The sequence below is a fragment of the Salarias fasciatus genome, chromosome 13 (genome assembly GCF_902148845.1).
Source record: "Salarias fasciatus chromosome 13, fSalaFa1.1, whole genome shotgun sequence".
Lineage (NCBI taxonomy): Eukaryota > Metazoa > Chordata > Actinopteri > Blenniiformes > Blenniidae > Salarias > Salarias fasciatus.
The window spans coordinates 27776487-27793535 of record NC_043757.1 but is presented as its reverse complement, the minus strand read 5'-3'; the positions used below and the strand labels follow the sequence as shown (position 1 = coordinate 27793535).

The 17049-nt window shown below is 50.9% G+C and overlaps 1 protein-coding gene across 2 annotated transcripts; it reads left to right on the top strand.

Moving 5' to 3' along the window:
- Positions 1-1538: 1538 nt before the first annotated feature.
- Positions 1539-15894, top strand: edaradd (EDAR-associated death domain). 2 transcript variants are annotated; one of them, XM_030107151.1, is made up of 6 exons: positions 1539-1889; positions 10093-10151; positions 10370-10412; positions 10736-10809; positions 11337-11385; positions 15178-15894. In XM_030107151.1, exons 1-6 carry the CDS (start codon positions 1853-1855, stop codon positions 15549-15551), a joined length of 636 nt encoding a protein of 211 aa, XP_029963011.1. In that variant the 5' UTR covers positions 1539-1852; the 3' UTR covers positions 15552-15894. The 2 variants fall into 2 exon arrangements, with proteins under 2 accessions (XP_029963011.1, XP_029963010.1); XM_030107150.1 differs by having other exon boundaries at positions 10733-10809.
- The last annotated feature ends 1155 nt before the right edge of the window (positions 15895-17049 follow it).

Sequence of the window (17049 nt, the reverse complement as noted above, 5' to 3'; positions counted from 1 at the left end):
CCTGATTGGACAGCGGGGGCACGGCGACGTGCGTCATGACGTGGAACAATATGCTCCTCTGGTGCGTTCAAGGTGCCGCGGATTTTTAATGAAAACAACATCAGGGTTTAGCTGGCACGGTGGACAGTGGTTTCATGGACTCATAATTCACTCAAAGACACACTGGTTTACCTTCATGATCTCACCATGAAACTATGGAAAACTGTATTGCTTCATGAACTTTTTGGTTTCTTTGTATATAATGATGAACAATTTCATGTTACTTTCTTATAATTTTAGCATCATTTTAGTTTTACACCCATAAACCTACATGCATGAATTTGGGCAAATTAACACTGTCTTAAACAAGGACTTTCAGTTATACTTACAAGCAATCAGTGTCTGTTTAAATAAGGAGCTTGGACTGCATGTGTGAAATGAAATTTATCTTTTTGAGGTGTGTTTTGTGTGTGTGTGTGTGTGTGTGTGTGTGTGTGTGTGTGTGTGTGTGTGTGTGTGTGTGTGTGTGTGTGTGTGTGTGTGTGTGTGTGTGTGTGTGTGTGTGCTTTCCTGACATGTTATGTCCCAGTGGCAGGTGTGTTTGCGTTCTTATTTTGCACTGCAGGAATTAAAGATTGCACTGTGCATCGTGTTGAATCAAGATAAAAGCCTGCTGCAGCCACCAGCACAGCTTGCTGCCAGCAGCAGCACTTCCTCTGAGGCTTGACTCTGACCTCTGACCTCGTGCCAGGCTTGCTCCTGGCTCTTCTCACATGTCATCAGCTCTCCTGTCCAGCAGAGGGCCCCCGTGGGGTTCAGTTTGTCTCTGCCGTGGCTCCTGCTCCCTTCCCCCTCTGATGAGTCTTTGCAGAGGATGGCTGGACTCCAGGTTTTGTGTTGATGAGAGTCGGTGTGTGCACACACGTTTAGCCTCACAGTCATGCAGAGATACCAACACCAGAGCCAGAATACATGTGCTTTAGACTGTGACAACAGCAGCCACCACTGTGCAGGAGTGGCGGGAGGTAAACATGCAGGCAGTGGATCCAACAGAACGTGTCAGAACGGCTCAGGAAGCTTAAAGCGTCTGTGCATCTACTTTTATGTTTTTGTCTACTTTTATATTTCTATGTGTTTATATTTCAATGTCTATGTTTCTAACTTATGTTATTTATGTGTCTACATAAATTATATCTTCGTGTCTGCTGATATATCCATGTGTTTCCTCACATTATGTCAATGCATCTGCTTTTGTTTGTCAGTATGTATAATAAAACTAGTCATCTGAGAGTTTGGTCACTATAGAAATTCTCCACCTTAACATTTCAAGAATGTTCAGTTGCATTTTAATGAATAAAAAGTGTTTAATACATACATTTTGATCGTTAAATAGAGTCTGTAAAAAGGAAGGAAAAAAAATTGAAGCAGAAATTTGAAAGATTGATTGTTTCTGGAAGCGGAGAGTCTGAGCAGGAAGCGGGATTTCCGAGCGGCTTTGAACGCAACATCAAAGGTGCTCCCCGCTCGCGCTCAGGTGTGAGATCAGTGTGTGAGCCGCCGCCGGGCGCGAGAGCTCGGAGCGGAGGAGAGGCTTTCAGACCGGAGCCAGACCTGATCCAGATCAGATCCAGATCAGATCCAGATCAGATCCAGACCTGACTCAGATCAGATCCAGAACGGACTCAGAGCTGAGCCAGAGCCAGACCTCACTCAGACCAGGTCTGGACCGGAGCTGGATCCACATCCAGACCGGAACCAGATCCAGACTGGATTCATATTGGAGTCAGACCGGATTAAGAGCAGGTTCAGACCAGATCCTCCTGGGACCCTCGGACTGGTTTCTCCTCGGCCTGGTTTCTCCTGCAGCTCCAAGATGAGCAGCCTGAGCGCGGCGTGTCAGGAAGCTTTCGGTGAGTCCATCATCATCCTCGCCTTCATCAGTCTGAGTGGACCAGAACCCCAGGTATTGGACCAGATAGACAGACCCCCTCCTGGGTCTGACCTCTGGTTTGACCCTCAGAGGTCATCTAGTGAGACAGATCAGTCCCTCAGTGGCTTTTTGAGAGCAGAGCAGGAAGCCTCATGAGCTCCAAGGTCATGAGGAGAAGAGGAAGTCTTCATCAGTGTGTGTCCGTCCAGCGGTCCTGGAGATGCGTGGACACATTCCTCTCTGGGCTTTTAAAGCGTTTGTTTCCAGCGTTCTAAGCTGCCGGGTGTTTTCAGTGTGTTTGTGGGATTTCACCCAGAGCGTTGAACAGTGTGAACGCTGTTTCTTGTCGGTGGGCTCTCTGGCCGCAGGCTGAATCATTTCATCAGGTTCAGGATGGTGACTGGAAATGATGAGTGACGACTTCGAGAAGCCATCACTAAAAATAAAAAAGCTCGCCACAGCTTCCTCCCACTTTTATCATCAGTTGAGTTCAGCAAATGGAAACAAGCTGCTTGTGTGATCATGATTAGCAGCGAGCTGTGAGCCTGCGTGGCCTGAGTTCACTGTGGTGCTTTTTCAAAATATACCTCAAGCCTAATTCTGGAAACAGTTTCGGTGATCGTTTTCCCTCCAGGACCTGTCAGAATATGCACCTGAAGCCACCCGTTTCTACCTTGGACCAGGGAAGGCTTTTTGTGAATGGAGCAGGGAAGGGGCTGTAGCAGGAGGAGATCCAGTGAGTGAAGGCACCTTCTTTAGATTTCTCTTTAGATTTCTGTAGCTTCGAAGCTTTATTTCCTCATCAGTGACTCGTTTTCCGTCCTGAACGGCCCCTGGACTGGAGTGTGGTCATGTTCGAAGCTGGATCGTCTCTGGAGCATCAAGATGGTTGTCTTCTGCATTTTTCTTGTTCTATGTAAACATTTCCACGAAAGAGGCTTGGGGCAAAGTGTGACTATTTCCAGGAGCTTCCTGCGGATCAGAAGGTCCAACACCTCATCTCAACCATATGTAGGTAGGGGTGAATAACGCACCGTGGTGAAGGTGCAAATTCATCCTCATCATGGAATCAATGTGCTCACCGTGTGTGTCTGAGGCGGCAGAGTGTGTGTCTGAGGCGGCAGAGTGTGTGTCTGAGGCGGCAGAGTGTGTGTCTGAGGCGGCAGAGTGTGTGGCAATGCTGTTGTGGTCATGGTGATCTTGAACGGATCACAGAAACCGATGTTCATCTTCCACATGGGAGAACATGCGAACTCCACGGAGGAACCCTCACAGCTGGGAATCAGACAGAGGCATTTTCACTGTGAGGCAGGAAGGCTGACCACTGCACCACGGTGAAGCCACTCATCGAAGTTCACTGGAGCAAATATTTCCGCTTATATTGAGGCCCTCTGAGCATGACCTTTGACCCCAAGCAGCTCCTTGGGTGCTGTACTGAGGCAGTCACTACATATACACTCACCGGCCACTTGATGAGGCACAGCTGTCCAACTGCTCGTGAACGCAAATTTCAAATCAGCCAATCACATGGCAGCAACTCCGTGCATTTAGGCCTGTAGGCATGGTGCCGACGACCCGCTGCAGTTCAAACCGAGCATCAGACGGGGAAGAAAGGTGATTGAAGTGACTTTGAACGTGGCAGGGTTGTTGGTCTGAGAGTTTCAGAAACTGCTGCTCTACTGGGATTTTCACCCAACCATCTCTAGGGTTTACAGAGAACAGTCCGGAAAAGAGAAAATATCCAGTGGCCGGCAGTTCTGTGGGCGAAGATGCCTTGCTGAAGCCAGAGGTCAGAGGAGAATGTCCAGACTGGTTGGAGCTGAAAGAAAGGCAGCATCAACTCAAAGAACCACTCGTTACAACCAAGGTCTGCAGAAGAGCATCTCTGAACCAGAACACGTGGAACCTGGAGGCAGACGGGTTCCAGCAGCAGAACACCACACCAGGGCCACTCCTGTCAGCCAAGAACAGCGAACTGAGGCTCACCCAAACGGGACAATGGAAGATTGGAAAAACGCTGCCTGGTCTGATGAGTCTGGATTTCTGCTGTGACATTCGGATGGTCGGGTCAGAATGTGGCGTCATGGATCCATCCTGCCTTGTATCAATGCTTCAGGCTGGTGGTGGTGGTGTAATGGTGTGGGGGGTATTTTCCTGGCACTCTTTGGGCCCCTTAGTACCAACTGAGCATGGTTGCAACGCCACAGCCTGCCTGAGTATTGTTGCTGACCTTGTCCGTCCCTTGATGACCACAGTGGGCCGTCTCCTGACGGCTGCTTCCAGCAGGATAACGCGCCATGTCATCCAGCTCCAATCATCTCAGACTGGTTTCTGGAACATGACAATGAGTTCACTGGACTCAAACAGCCTCCACAGTCACCAGATCTCCATCCAATAGAGCACCTCTGGGATGTGGTGGAACAGGAGATTGGCATCATGGATGTTCAGCCGACAAATCATGTCATGTCACTATGGACCAAACTCTCAGAGGAATGTTTCCAGTACCTTGTTGAATCTATGCCACCAAGGATTAAGGGAGTTCTGAAGGCAAAGGGGGTCCAACCCGGTACTAGCAAGGTGTACTTAATAAAGTGGCTGGTGAGTGTAGAGGAGCTGTAGAGTCTCTATAGAGGAGCTTATGTAGGGACTTGTGGCTCTCAGCTGATCCAGAGGAACATGTCATCTGTCGGCCTCTCTTGACCTTGTGTGCAGTGCTGGTGTGTCTGAGCCGCTGTGTGTTGTAGAGCAGTGGTTTAAAATCTGGGGCTGGAAACCACCAGAGACCACAGGCTCTGACGGAGCGACCAGAGAACCGGTTGACTTTTACTCCAGAGTCAATGTGAGGTCACTCCGAGTGGAAAGGTAACTCCCACTGCAGGGATGATGATGCTTATGACCTTCACTGATTTTCTGACACCTTCTCAGGTCAGGAATATGTATCATCACTTCCTGTGTGGCCTGAAACACACACACACACACACACGCACACCCTGCATTTGACTCGAGGTGTGTGTGTCAGAGCAGGGGAACATGCAGGCACATGATGTGCTGAGCAGAAGCAACACTTCATGCTCCTGGTTAGCAGCGCCGGCTTCGTATGTCTGGGTTAGGGTTTGGGTTTGACCTCCACAGGTGGGGTGTGACCCTGGGTTTAGTGGATGTCCACTTCCCGTGAGGGTTTGTGTGTGTGGACGTGTGAATGTGTGACGCTGATCCGCCTGCTCTGAGCCGCATTTCATCAAAGACGAAGATGAGCGTCGGTAATCCCGAGTCTGATCCTGAGCAGACACACTCGCCTCCCTGGCGGAGGTGTGTGTGCTGTGGGTCTAGACGTGTGTGTCTCTGCGTCAGGTCCCGTCTTGCCGCCCGTCTCCCTTCCATTCATGTGCGGCGCCGGGTAGAGGACGGAGCCGTGCGCGCCGTCCTCCCGGCAGACCTGGGTGGCCACGGCGCTGAAGCCGGCTTCACCTGTGGAATTATGGCCCCGAAGCGGAGCGCTGTGATGTGGTTTATATTTCATCTCCACCGCTGCAGCCGCATGCAGACACACGCCCCGCATTCCCCCAGCGCACAATGCTGCACTCATCCCGCTCAGCACTGCACAACCAGAGACCCGACAGGGCCAACCCAGTATTCACCATATAGATGTTGAGGTTGGCGGTTTGAATCCCGTCTCGGATGGCAGCTTGTCTCCACTGATGTGTGAGTGTGTGTGAATGGATGAATGTGATGAGGGGGAATCCCTCAACATTTCAGCTGAATTATCCTTAATTCTGGTAAAAATAACTTAGCTAGCTAGTAGCGGCTCGCAGAGGGAATAATAATGTCAGTGCACGTCGATGAGCCATAACATTAAGACCTCATGCTGCTCAAGTTTTCAATTGTTTCAATTGTGACACTTTTCCGTTAGAATAGAACAGAGTAGAGTAGAGTAGAGGGGTGACCTTAGTTTGAGCTGCCGGAGCTCCTCTGTTGTCTTGAATCACACATTTCAACCTTTCAGCTCCTCATCTGCGCCGTTGAGCCGTGGACGTCTTGTCTTTGTGGCGGTTTGGCTCGTTTGGGATAAGCCGGGCTGGGTTCTGGTTCTGGGGGTTTGCTTGTTTGGCTGGTGCCCTGTGACAGACTGACCTGCGGCTACTCTACTGTCTACTCTAGTAGTAATAGTACTCTCCTCTACTAGGACTGCCGGCCTGACTCTCAAAGGTTTGGGCAGCTGATGAACAGGATGGTTTTAAACAGGATCTGCATGCCGGCGCTGAAAGATCAGGTGAAAACAGATCCCCAGAACAGGAAATGGACATAACAAACCAGACACCAGGTCAACACAGAAGGAAGGAAAAAACCCAGACGAGCAAAATGAATCACAGAATAATGGCAGCGTTTCTGCTCAGGCTGAAGAACTTCACACCTCTTCAAACCTTCCACAAACAGGAAACGACGCAGAAAACCAGTTGTCTTACCCGGAATCCTCCAGAGGCCTGTTCTTGGAAGCTGCATCAGCCGACCCGGACCTGGACCGATCAACTCAGTAATTCAACCCCATGCTGATCAGCGTGCATTCATCTCAAAGGGGCGGAGCTTGCAGCATCCGACCAATCACAACCAGAGCAGCTTACTTCACCATGAGGAGCAGACAGTTATTCTACTGAAATGTGAAGAATTCAAACATCACCAGGACGAAAGCAGCCCTGCTGCTGAGACAACAACCAGGGGGGGATTCTGGAGGAAATGACCAACTCTGTTACCGAGTAACTTAAAGACGTGCTGTGTGACCATTATTCTGAAGCTCATTATCTCAGATTCAATCCTGGTGGAACTAAACGGACTTGAGAACAAGTGAAGAACCAGGATCTTCTAACCAGGACCACCAACCAGGATTCTCTCTAGAATGGCCGGGTCTTGTTAAGAGATCTGATTGGTCATTGGCGGGGCGTTGAGACTGCTGTTCAGAGGAGGTGTTCTGGTGATTTACCTGGTTAGAGGTGAGCCAGCCTCATAGCACAGTAAACCAGGTGAACCCTGACGGTACGTCCATGAGGGGAAACCGTCTCGGCGCCGCAGGCCTCTGGTCGTCTGCACAGCTCAGACTATGTTGTTTTCACTTTAATATATCTTAAACTTTGTTGTTACTGAGATGTTTGTAGTATTTCTGCTTCATTTCCTCCTAGAGCAGTGACAGCTGGATCGTAAACCAGCAGCCCAGTTTGTCTCCTCCACATTAGTGTTTTCTGTTTCACTGCCCATCCTCCTTTTTAAAAAAGTGTTTTCATCATGTATTTATTCTGTTTTTAAAATGTCAGAGGTCCAGTGAACCAAGGTGAAGGACCTGAGAGTTGGTAGAGAGAGAAAACTGCTCGGAGCTGAACCTCTGGTCGTCTCCTGCTTCTGCAGTCCAGAAGATTTTGAAATCAACTCGGCCATCGTACTATCTGAACTGTGGACCCAAATGGAAAACCAAAGTAGTGAGGACGCACTACCTCACATCGTCAGAGGTGAAGACTGTTGGCTATAAATATCGCTGATTTCATGATAACCTGCTGCCTTTGAGGGAATTCCCTCGTGGTGCAGGCAGCGGGAGCAGAGCTCAGCGTCAGCATTTCCCGTTATGTGGGCAGCGTCAGAGCCGGCGGAGGGGCTTCACCTCCCTAAAACAAGAAGTGTGATGACGACGAGCTGCTCAGATCCAGAGTGAGCTCCAGCCCAACACCAAAACGACACGCCGCCGCCAACAATCACGTTTAGCTACAAATCATACACGGTTCTCTTGTCTTTATTCTCTTTCCACACCGACCCTCACACAGCGCTCCAGGAACGTTTTCTTCGTCCAACTTTCTGGGCCGGTTTAGGTCCCCGGGCCGCATGTTTAGCCCCCCGGTGTGGACGTCCAGCAGAGTGAGTGAGTGAGTGAGTGAGTGAGTCTCTAATGGGAGCCTCACGGTGGATCTGAACAAGCCCTTGCTCAGGAGCAGCAGACCTTGAAGGTTCTCCTGTCTCGAGGTTCCTCTTCTAGTCTTGATCCAGACGCAGAGCAGACCCAGCCTCAGGTCTGGACCGACTGCTCTTTCTCTAGGGTTGATCGGGGGTTGGACACCCCGGGACCTCGCCATATTTCACGCAGTGGTTGTGGAAACGTTTCGCCAGCTGGCTCCACGTGACTCTTATCTGTAGACTTCACTCTGAGATATTCTCTGTCTTGTTCTTCCGATCTTTTCCGGAGCTCTCCGTTTGCTCTTTTAATTCTTGTCAGCTTCGACTTTATGAGCAATCAGACGATTGATAAATTCCTCCACCAGCGTCTCATTGTGGAGCTTCGTGGTGAACTCTTTGCGGCGGCGGCGTTGTCGTCATCGGTCTGTCACGAGTTTCTCTCTACCAGAAACAGTCCGACTGTCTCCGCACGCCGGCAACACCTGATCATTTAATCCACGGTGCGGTTTCCTCCAGAGTCCCCGTCACGGCTGTAACTGAAGAAAGGCCACAGCCGCCGGTTCTCGGGAGGCCTTTGAGCACAATGGCTTCACAGTGACGGAGGCTGACGGAGGCTTTCCGCGCCTGAAAAGCTGCCTTTGTGCTGCTCTCCCAACTCATCCGTGAACACAAATATTCTGTCTGATTGGACGGCTCACAGTGTTCCCATTGTCTCCTGTAATGCTGCTTTTCCTTGGGTCTTCAGGCCGCTTCACATATTCCAACTTCTCTGGATTTTCTATTGAGCTGATCAAGTCTCTGTTCGGTTTTATTGGCTGATAACATAAATACAACTTTAAACTACTAATCTTATTCTGAGTTTTAAATGCCAGGAAACCTCAAATGTAAAGAATGATGATTTGATATTTGGCAGTCAAAAAGCTGATGACAGAATTTGAACTAAATTTAAAAAAAAAAAAAAAATGCTCATTTCATGATTTCAGCAAATGATTGATCTACCTGGACAGGACAGCCGTCCACCACAGGACACACACAGAGGACATTAACACACATTAACACACTGTGGGAGGAAGCTGGAGTCCTGCAGAAATCAGATATATGCTGAGGGAGAACATGCAAACGTCAGGACAGAGCTGGAGCGGAGCCTGTGAGACGAGAGAGCAAACCACTCCAGGACTGTGGCCTGATGGGAGACACTTGTCAAAATGACTTGGAGCTTCTGACACAACAGGAAGCTGTGTTCAGGGTGCCGTTACAACAAGACTCGAGCCTTGAGGGCCTCATTAAACTGATTATGGACTCAGAAAACACAAGAACTGATGAGATCTAAAGGACGTTCAGGACAGCAAAGCCTGAACTTCACACAGAAAGAGGTGGACAACAAGTTTAACAAGGCCAAGAAATCCGAACACCATGGCGACATGCAGGCGGAAATCTTTAAAATATCTGTGCTTGTGACTGAAAAAAGGGGATTATCTGGAAACCTGTTGTTCAGGAAGTACAATGCAGAAGGCAAAACGCCTCAAGGGAACAACAATCTACATTAATGAGGACTTTACTGAACTCTGTCCACCAGAAGAGAAAAGAGCTGTTGCCAAAAATGTAAGCTGCTGGAGAAAGAGGAGACATTGCCTTTCTAAGAGATGACAAACTGATCCAGGAAGCTTCACCCCAGACCATCGGGAGAAGACTCAATGATCCATCCGAACAGCAGAGGCCTGTATGCAAACTGTCAAAGCATCACAGACTCCAAGTCAGTTCAAATACCCTTTTAACATCATTGCAGTGTCAGAAACCTGGTTACACTGACAGGGGGATGGATTTGTTCTGGAAGGTTCTGAGATGGTCGGTACAGACAGGAGAAGAGTGGAGGTGGAGCGGCTCTGTTTGTAGATAAGAACCTTCATTTCAAAGTGGTGGAAAAGTTATCAACGGTGATTAATAACACTGTCCGGAAATAAAGTCTGATCGCTAATGAAACGCTCCTCTGTCATGAGTTGTGTTGGGATTCGAACGCTGGTTGTGGTGACATGACATGGCCTCATGGAAACGTCCGTCTTCCTCCTCGCTGTCTATGTTTAGCGGGTGAATCAGTCGGCCGCCTCCGTTCAGGCTCAGGCTGCTTCTCATCCGCGGCTGCAGGATGTGGTTTTTCTGTGGTTCCTGCTTTGGCTTCGCTTCCGAAATGAAAGAAACTGGTGCAAAGTTGACGCCAAGTGACGGTGCTGTGTTGGTTCTTGTGCTGTGTGCAGGTCGGAGCAGCTCAGACCCGGTGGAGGACATGGACACCACCAGCTTCCTGGCAGAGTTTGTGAGCAGCCCGTCTTTCAGTCTGTTCTGCGCCGGAGGGCCCGTCCACGACAAGTTGCGGCAGGCCCCCCTCCCCTCCCCTCCCCTCCCCTCCCCTCCCCCCTCCCCCCTCCGCACACGGCACAGTCTGTTTCTTCAGTTTCAGGAGACACTCCTTCTTCTCGCAGTCGGTCGTCCTCTCTTTTAACCCCGTCCTGTCGTCTCTCGTCTCTCCCACAGTCCCTGGAGGCCAACTATCCGGTGCAGGCCACAGATCATCATGGTAAATAAAGAACGTTCCTCATGCTCGGTCCGAACAGGCTCCTGGTCCCACCTGGATCCTGGTGGATCACAGTAACAACTAGCCGTGATGAGAACTCCATTCCAGTCCAAACAGCCCTTTGTCCCACTTTCCCCCAAATGCAAAACTCTGCTGGAGCCAGGAGAGGAGTTATTGTGATGGTTCTGTTAGCCGTACCTTCATGATGTTTCATTACTACTCTCTTTTTAGCGGTTTTAGCTGTTCATGGTCTTTTCAGCGATTTTAACCAGGAGAGAAAATAAACCAGGTCGGCTCCATGTGAATCTGCTCCTGTCCTCCAGCAGACGCCGTGACCCTCCACCTGAGCTCCATGCCGCCTGGGTACCTGAGCCCCGCCTCGGAGGACAGAATCAGACAGGTCGGTACCACAGCCACGTGCACGAGCACGAGCACGAGCTTTCACCAGGCTGCAGGAGGGGCTATAGGACCGCGATCCGAGGTGATGGACGTCCACAGGTGTTGGAAATGCTCTCTGTTGTCAGACGAGCAGATCAACCCCTCCCCAAACACTCAGACAGCGACTCGGAGCTGCCCCCCTGCGGAGACGCAGAGCAGCAGGGCTGATGACGGCGTGCTGGATGAGACCAGGACTTGGGGGGGGTTCGGGGCGGCGGACGCCGCCCTCTGGGGCGGGCTCTGGGGTTTTCAGGTGCTCGAGTTGCTGCGCGGCTTCTGTCCAGACATGTTTCACTGCACAAACACACCTCACGAATTGTGTGACGGTGGGGGTGGGGGGGGGGGCTGAAGACACATCAGTCTGCCAGAAACAGCTGCAATCAGTCGATCCGTCACCTCAGATGAAACTTTCTATGTTGTGATTTGCTGAGGAAACAGTGTTTTCATGGTTACTGTCCTCACCGCTGTCTCTCTGCTCTCTGCCTGTAGCCGGTGGAAGACGTGGAGGACTGCTGCTGCCCGACGTCCACGTCGCCAGGTGAGACTGCCGGAGCATTTGGGGGGACCGAGGGTTTGGTGGTTTGATTCCTCTGCCTGTTGAAACGTGCTGCCTGAAGCTGGCTGGAGGGTTGGAAAACATGTTCCGCCTTTGAACGAGGCCAGCGCAGCAGTTCATGGCCTTTCCAGCTGATTGTGTACCTGGTTCACCTGTTCCATCCTTCTGTTCCAGTATTTTTCCTTCAGTTTTGACGTTATAGAATAGAATAAACGATAAATAAAAATAAATAAAAAAAGCTCCACACAGATTAAAGATAAATATCAAATAAAACAGGGTAAAATTTGTATAAGTAGTTTCGCAATTAAAATGTACAAGATTACTGGTGGCTAATACCGGTACTGAAAGGATGAAAGTCACCAAAACACACCAAATAATGTTTACAGAGAGGAGTTATAGAGTCTTACAGCCACAGGAAGGAAGAGCTTTTTAACCATTTTCACTATTTCATCTCTTCTCTGCGGGGCCCGGCTGGGCTCAGCCCAAAGGGGCGACGTGGGCCGACCCTCCGGTGGGCTCACCACCCGCCGAGGGAACCGTAGGGGCTGGGTGCAATGTGAATTGGGTGGCAGCCGACAGCAGGGTGCCCGGCAACCCGATCCTCAGACACAGAGACTGGCTCTAGGGACATGGAATGTCACCTCGTTGGGGGGGAAGGAGCCCGAGGTTGTGAGGGAGGTTGAAAGATACCGGCTAGATATAGTAGGGCTCACCTCCACTCACAGCCTGGGCTCTGGAACGCAACCTCTATAGAAGGGCTGGACTCTCCACTTCTCTGGCGTTGCCCGCGGTGAGAGGCGGCGGGCTGGTGTGGGTTTGCTTATAGCCCCACAGCTCAGCCACCATGTGTTGGAGTTCACCCCAGTGAACGAAAGGGTCGCATCCCTGTGCCTTCGGGTCGGGGACAGCTGCCTCACTGTTGTCTCGGCTTATGGGCCGAACAGCAGTGCAGAGTACCCGGCCTTCTTGGAGTCCCTGGGAGGGGTGCTGGACAGTGCTCCAACTGGGGACTCCATTGTTCTACTGGGGGACTTCAACGCCCACGTGGACAGTGGCAGTGAGACCTGGAAGGGGGTGATTGGATCGGCCTCCCTGATCTGAACCCGAGTGGTGTTCTGTTATTGGACTTCTGTGCTAGTCACAGTTTGTTCATAACAAACACCATGTTGGAGCACAGGGGGGTCCATAAGTGCACTTGGCACCAGGACACTCTAGATTGGAGGTCGATGATCGACTTTGTTGTCATGTCATCTGACCTCTGACCTCCTGTCTTGGACACTCGGGTGAAGAGAGAAGCAGAGCTGTCGACCGATCTCCACCTGGTGGTGAGTTGGATTCTCTGGCGGAGGAGGAAACCGGACAGACTTGGCAGACCCAAACTTGTTGTGAGGGTCTGCTGGGAACGTCTGGTGGAACCCTCTGTCAGCAGGGTTTTCAACTCCCGCCTCCGGGAGAGCTTCTCTCATGTCCCGAGGGAGGCTGGGGACATTGAGTCCAGTGGACCATGTTCTCTACCTCCACTGTCGAAGCAGCTGCCCGGAGCTGTGGTCTACAGGTCTCCAGTGCTGTTGTGGCGGCAACCCCCGAACCCGGTGGTGGACACCGGAAGTAAGGGCTGCTGTCAAGCTGAAGAAGGAGTCCTATCGAGCCTTGCTGGCTTTTGGGACTCCCAAAGCAGCTGACGGGTACCGGCAGGCCAAGCGAACTGCAGCCCGAGTGGTTGTGGAGGCAAAAACTCGGGTCTGGGAGGAGTTTGGGAGGCTATGGAGGAAGAATACCAGTCGGCCTTGAAGAAGGTCTGATCAACCGTCCGGCATCTCAGGAGGAGAAAGCAGGTCTCCACTAACAATGTTTACAGTGGAGGAGGAGCTGCTGACCTCGACTGGGGATATTACAGGACGATTGAAGGAATACTTCGAGGACCTCCTCAGTCCTGTCGCCATGTCTTCCTCAGAGGAAGCAGAGGCTGAGATCTCAGAGGTGGACTCGTCCATCACCCAAGTTGAAGTCATCGAGGTGGTCGGTAAGCTCCTCAGTGGCAAGGCACCGGGGGTGGATGAGATTCGCCCCGAATACCTCAAGTCTCTGGATGTGCAGGGACTGTCTTGGTTGACATGTCTCTGCAACATCGTGTGGCGGTCGGGGACAGAACCTTTGGATTGGCAGACAGGGGTGGTGGTTCCCCTGTTTAAAAATGGGGACAGGAGGATGTGCTCCAACTATAGGGGAATCACACTCCTCAGCCCCCCTGGGAAAGTCTATTCCAGGGTTCTGGAGAGGAGGATTTGACTGATAGTCGAACCTCGGATTCAGGAGGAACAATGTGGTTTTCGTCCTGGTCGTGAAACACTGGATCAGCTCTGTACCCTCCATAGGGTGCTCAAGGGTTCGTGGGAGTTCACCCGACCAGTCCACATGTGTTTTGTGGACTTGGAGAAGGCATTCGACCACGTCCCTCGTGGTGTCTTGTGGGGGGTGCTTCGGGAATTCGGAGTCCGGGGCCCCTTGTTAAGGGCCGTCCGGTCTCTGTATGAGCGGAGTAGGAGTCTGGTCCGCATTGCCGGCAGGAAGTCGGACCTGTTCCTGGTGCATATGGGACTCCGGCAGGGCTGCCCTTTGTCACCGGTTCTGTTCATAATCTTTATGAGCAGAATTTCTAGGTGCAGCCAGGGGCCGGAGGGGGTCTGGTTCGGGGACCGCAGGATTTCATCTCTGCTTTTTGCAGATGATGTTGTCCTGTTGGCTTCATCGAACCTGGACTTGCAGCATGCACTGGGGTGGTTCGCAGCTGAGTGTGAAGTGACAGGGATGAGGATCAGCACCTCCAAATATGAGGCCATGGTCCTCGACCGGAAGAAGATGGTCTGTCCTCTCCAGGTTGGTGGAGAGACTCTGGCCCAAGTGGAGGAGTTTCAGTATCTTGGGGTCTTGTTCACAGTGGGGGACGGATGGAGGTGAGATTGACAGGCAGATCAGTGCAGAGTCTGCAGTGATGTGGTCGTTGTATCGGTCCGTTGTGGTGAAGAGGGAGCTGAGTCGAAAGGCAAAGCTCTGGATTCACCGGTCAATCTACGTTCCCACCCTCATCTATGGTCATGAGCTTTGGGTCATGACCGAAAGGACAAGATCCCGGATCAAAGATCCTTTGTAGGGTGGCTGGGCGCTCCCTTAGAGACAGGGGGAGGAGCTCAGTCACCAGAGAGGAGCTCGGAGTAGAGCCGCTACTCCTCCACATCGAGAGGGGCCAGCTGAGGTGGCTCAGGCATCTCTTTAGGATGCCTCCTGGACACCTCCCTGGGGAGGAGTTTCGGGCATGTCCCACCGGGAGGAGACACCGGGGAAGACCTAGGACATGCTGGAGAGACTATGTCTCTCGGCTGGCCTGGGAACACTTTGGGATCCTCCCGGAAGAGCTGGAGGAAGTGTCTGGGGACAGGAGGTCGGGGCATCTCTGCTTAGACTGCTGCCCCCGTGATCTCGTCCCGGATAAGCGGTGGAAAATGGATGGATGGATGGATCTCTTCTCTGAGCAGTTTTGCTTCTTTTTTTCTCCTCTTTTCTCTCATTTCAGTCATCCTGTCTTTTTTTGTCCAAGAGATGAAGTGATTTGGAAAATGACTCTGGGGTGTGAAACTGAAGTCAGACAGGATGTTTGACGTAGGGGAGGCGAGATGGAGCCTCGACAGGAGGTCCAGGATGGGGGCCGATCCTGACAGAGCGCTGAAGGTGCTGAGATGTTTGTGTCCCTGACCGTCTCCCTTTATTCCCCCCCAGATTACCCCAAAGAGCTGCAGATCCTGAAGTGCTGCTGTTCAGCGCCGCCGCCCAAGATCAGCGACCTGATGGACGACAAAGACCTGCTGGACTCGCTGCGGCTCAAGCTGGACCCCAGCCACTGCACCATCAAGAACTGGAAGAACTTTGCCAGCCGCTGGGGCATGAGCTATGACGAGCTGACCCTGCTGGAGCACCGGACGCAGGGCTCCGTGTCCCACAGCCCCACCCAGGAGTTCCTGCTTCGCTACAACCAGAAGACGGTGGGCGAGCTGACCGAGCTGTGCCGCCTGTACCAGCGCATCGACGTGCTGCGGCTGCTGCAGAGCTGGATGGAGAAGGACTGGCCGTCGCGCTGGCAGCAGGCGCGCTGATGGCAGGGCGGGGCGGGCGGCTCTTTGTGTAACTGTGTAAATCAAAATTTGAGTCAGATTTTTCTGGAGGGGGGTTCCTGTGTAACGGTCTGAACCACCGGGTGCTACTGGGGTTGATCCAGTGATGGAAACATGATCAATATCCTCATGAGAAAAGGGAAAAAGTTCTTTTAATAAATTTATCAGTCAATGCGGCGGTGACCTCCAGGAGAGTGAAGGTTCCCTGATTCGAACCCTGAGCTGAACCTTTGACCCCCAGGAGCTGGGGCCAGCATGGACTAAATAAATGACCGTTTTATTTTTAAAGGTAAAATAATAAATAAATAAATGCCTTTTGACGTGGGGTGTGTGTGTGTGTGGGGGGGGGGGGGGGGGGGCAGTTTGGTGCCCGGGGTGTAGGAGGACTCATAATGGCCAATAACAATCAATCAGTCAGTCAATAAAGAGACATTCATGGTAATCAGTCGTTCTCTGGACTCGATTGGAATTTGAAACCGAGGCGCTGGGGGAATGTTCTCCATGAAACAGGAAGTGAACTGAGACATCATTATCATAGCATCCGAGTCCGGATCTGATCCCAGCCAAGTGACAACAACTACACTCCGCCATAGCGCCACCTGCTGGTATCAGGAGGCCGGCTCCTCCCTCAGGTGACAGCGTCCCCAACAAGGCTTCAGTTTTTATGCTAAAATTCCAAACGGATCATTGTTTAAACAATAAAGAACAACTAAAAAAAGAAATCTAAATATACATTAACCCTCTGACCAAAATGAATTTAGATGTGTTTTATGGCTGGCAGCAGGTACACCATTGCCCTGAGGTGGAACATGCAAACTCCCGGCAGGTGAGAAACAGCAGGACACTTCTGTGAGCATGTGAAGGTGAAAGGATGCCAGGCTCATTCACAGCACAGGAGGCGCTCGTCACATTCTCATCTTTATTGAACCGTGACATCAGGAACACTCCAGTAACACAAAATCATACCCAGAGTGTGTTCTTACACAGACGCAGAGTTCTCTATGCTAATACAAAGATTACATGAAAAGTCTGTAGAGTTGTCAATTATTTGCATGCAAATTATGGAAATACATTAGAAATACAAAAAAAAAATCACACTTTCCAATGAAGTTGTAGATTTTTTCAGCGATCAATAAACACTTTTCTGAATATTCTAATTCTAAATCCCCCATTTTTACAAACTTCTTTTACCAAATAAAGTTTTCATTAAAATTCCGTGTCATATGAGTAAAGAATCACAAAGACATACTGTAGAAAGTACACGAGTGATTTTCTGAGTAGAGAGTTATCAAGGACGTTCACTCACAGAATGTGTATCTTCTAATGGGAACAGCTGGCTGTGATCACATGCAATACTGAGACAGTGGCTTCAACAGAAACATTCTCAACAGTTAGAATCAGACGAGCTCACATAAATAACAACATACATTCAGGTTACTTCATATACAAAACCTATCTTCATCAGAAGGCGTTAATACAC

Coding starts and splice junctions, on each gene's coding strand:
- edaradd (XM_030107150.1), top strand. CDS start 1,853: ATGAGCAGCCTGAGCGCGGCGTGTCAGGAAGCTTTCG. Junction 1,890..10,092: donor GGCGTGTCAGGAAGCTTTCG/GTGAGTCCATCA, acceptor TGCTGTGTGCAG/GTCGGAGCAGCTCAGACCCG. Junction 10,413..10,732: donor GCAGGCCACAGATCATCATG/GTAAATAAAGAA, acceptor CCTGTCCTCCAG/CAGACGCCGTGACCCTCCAC.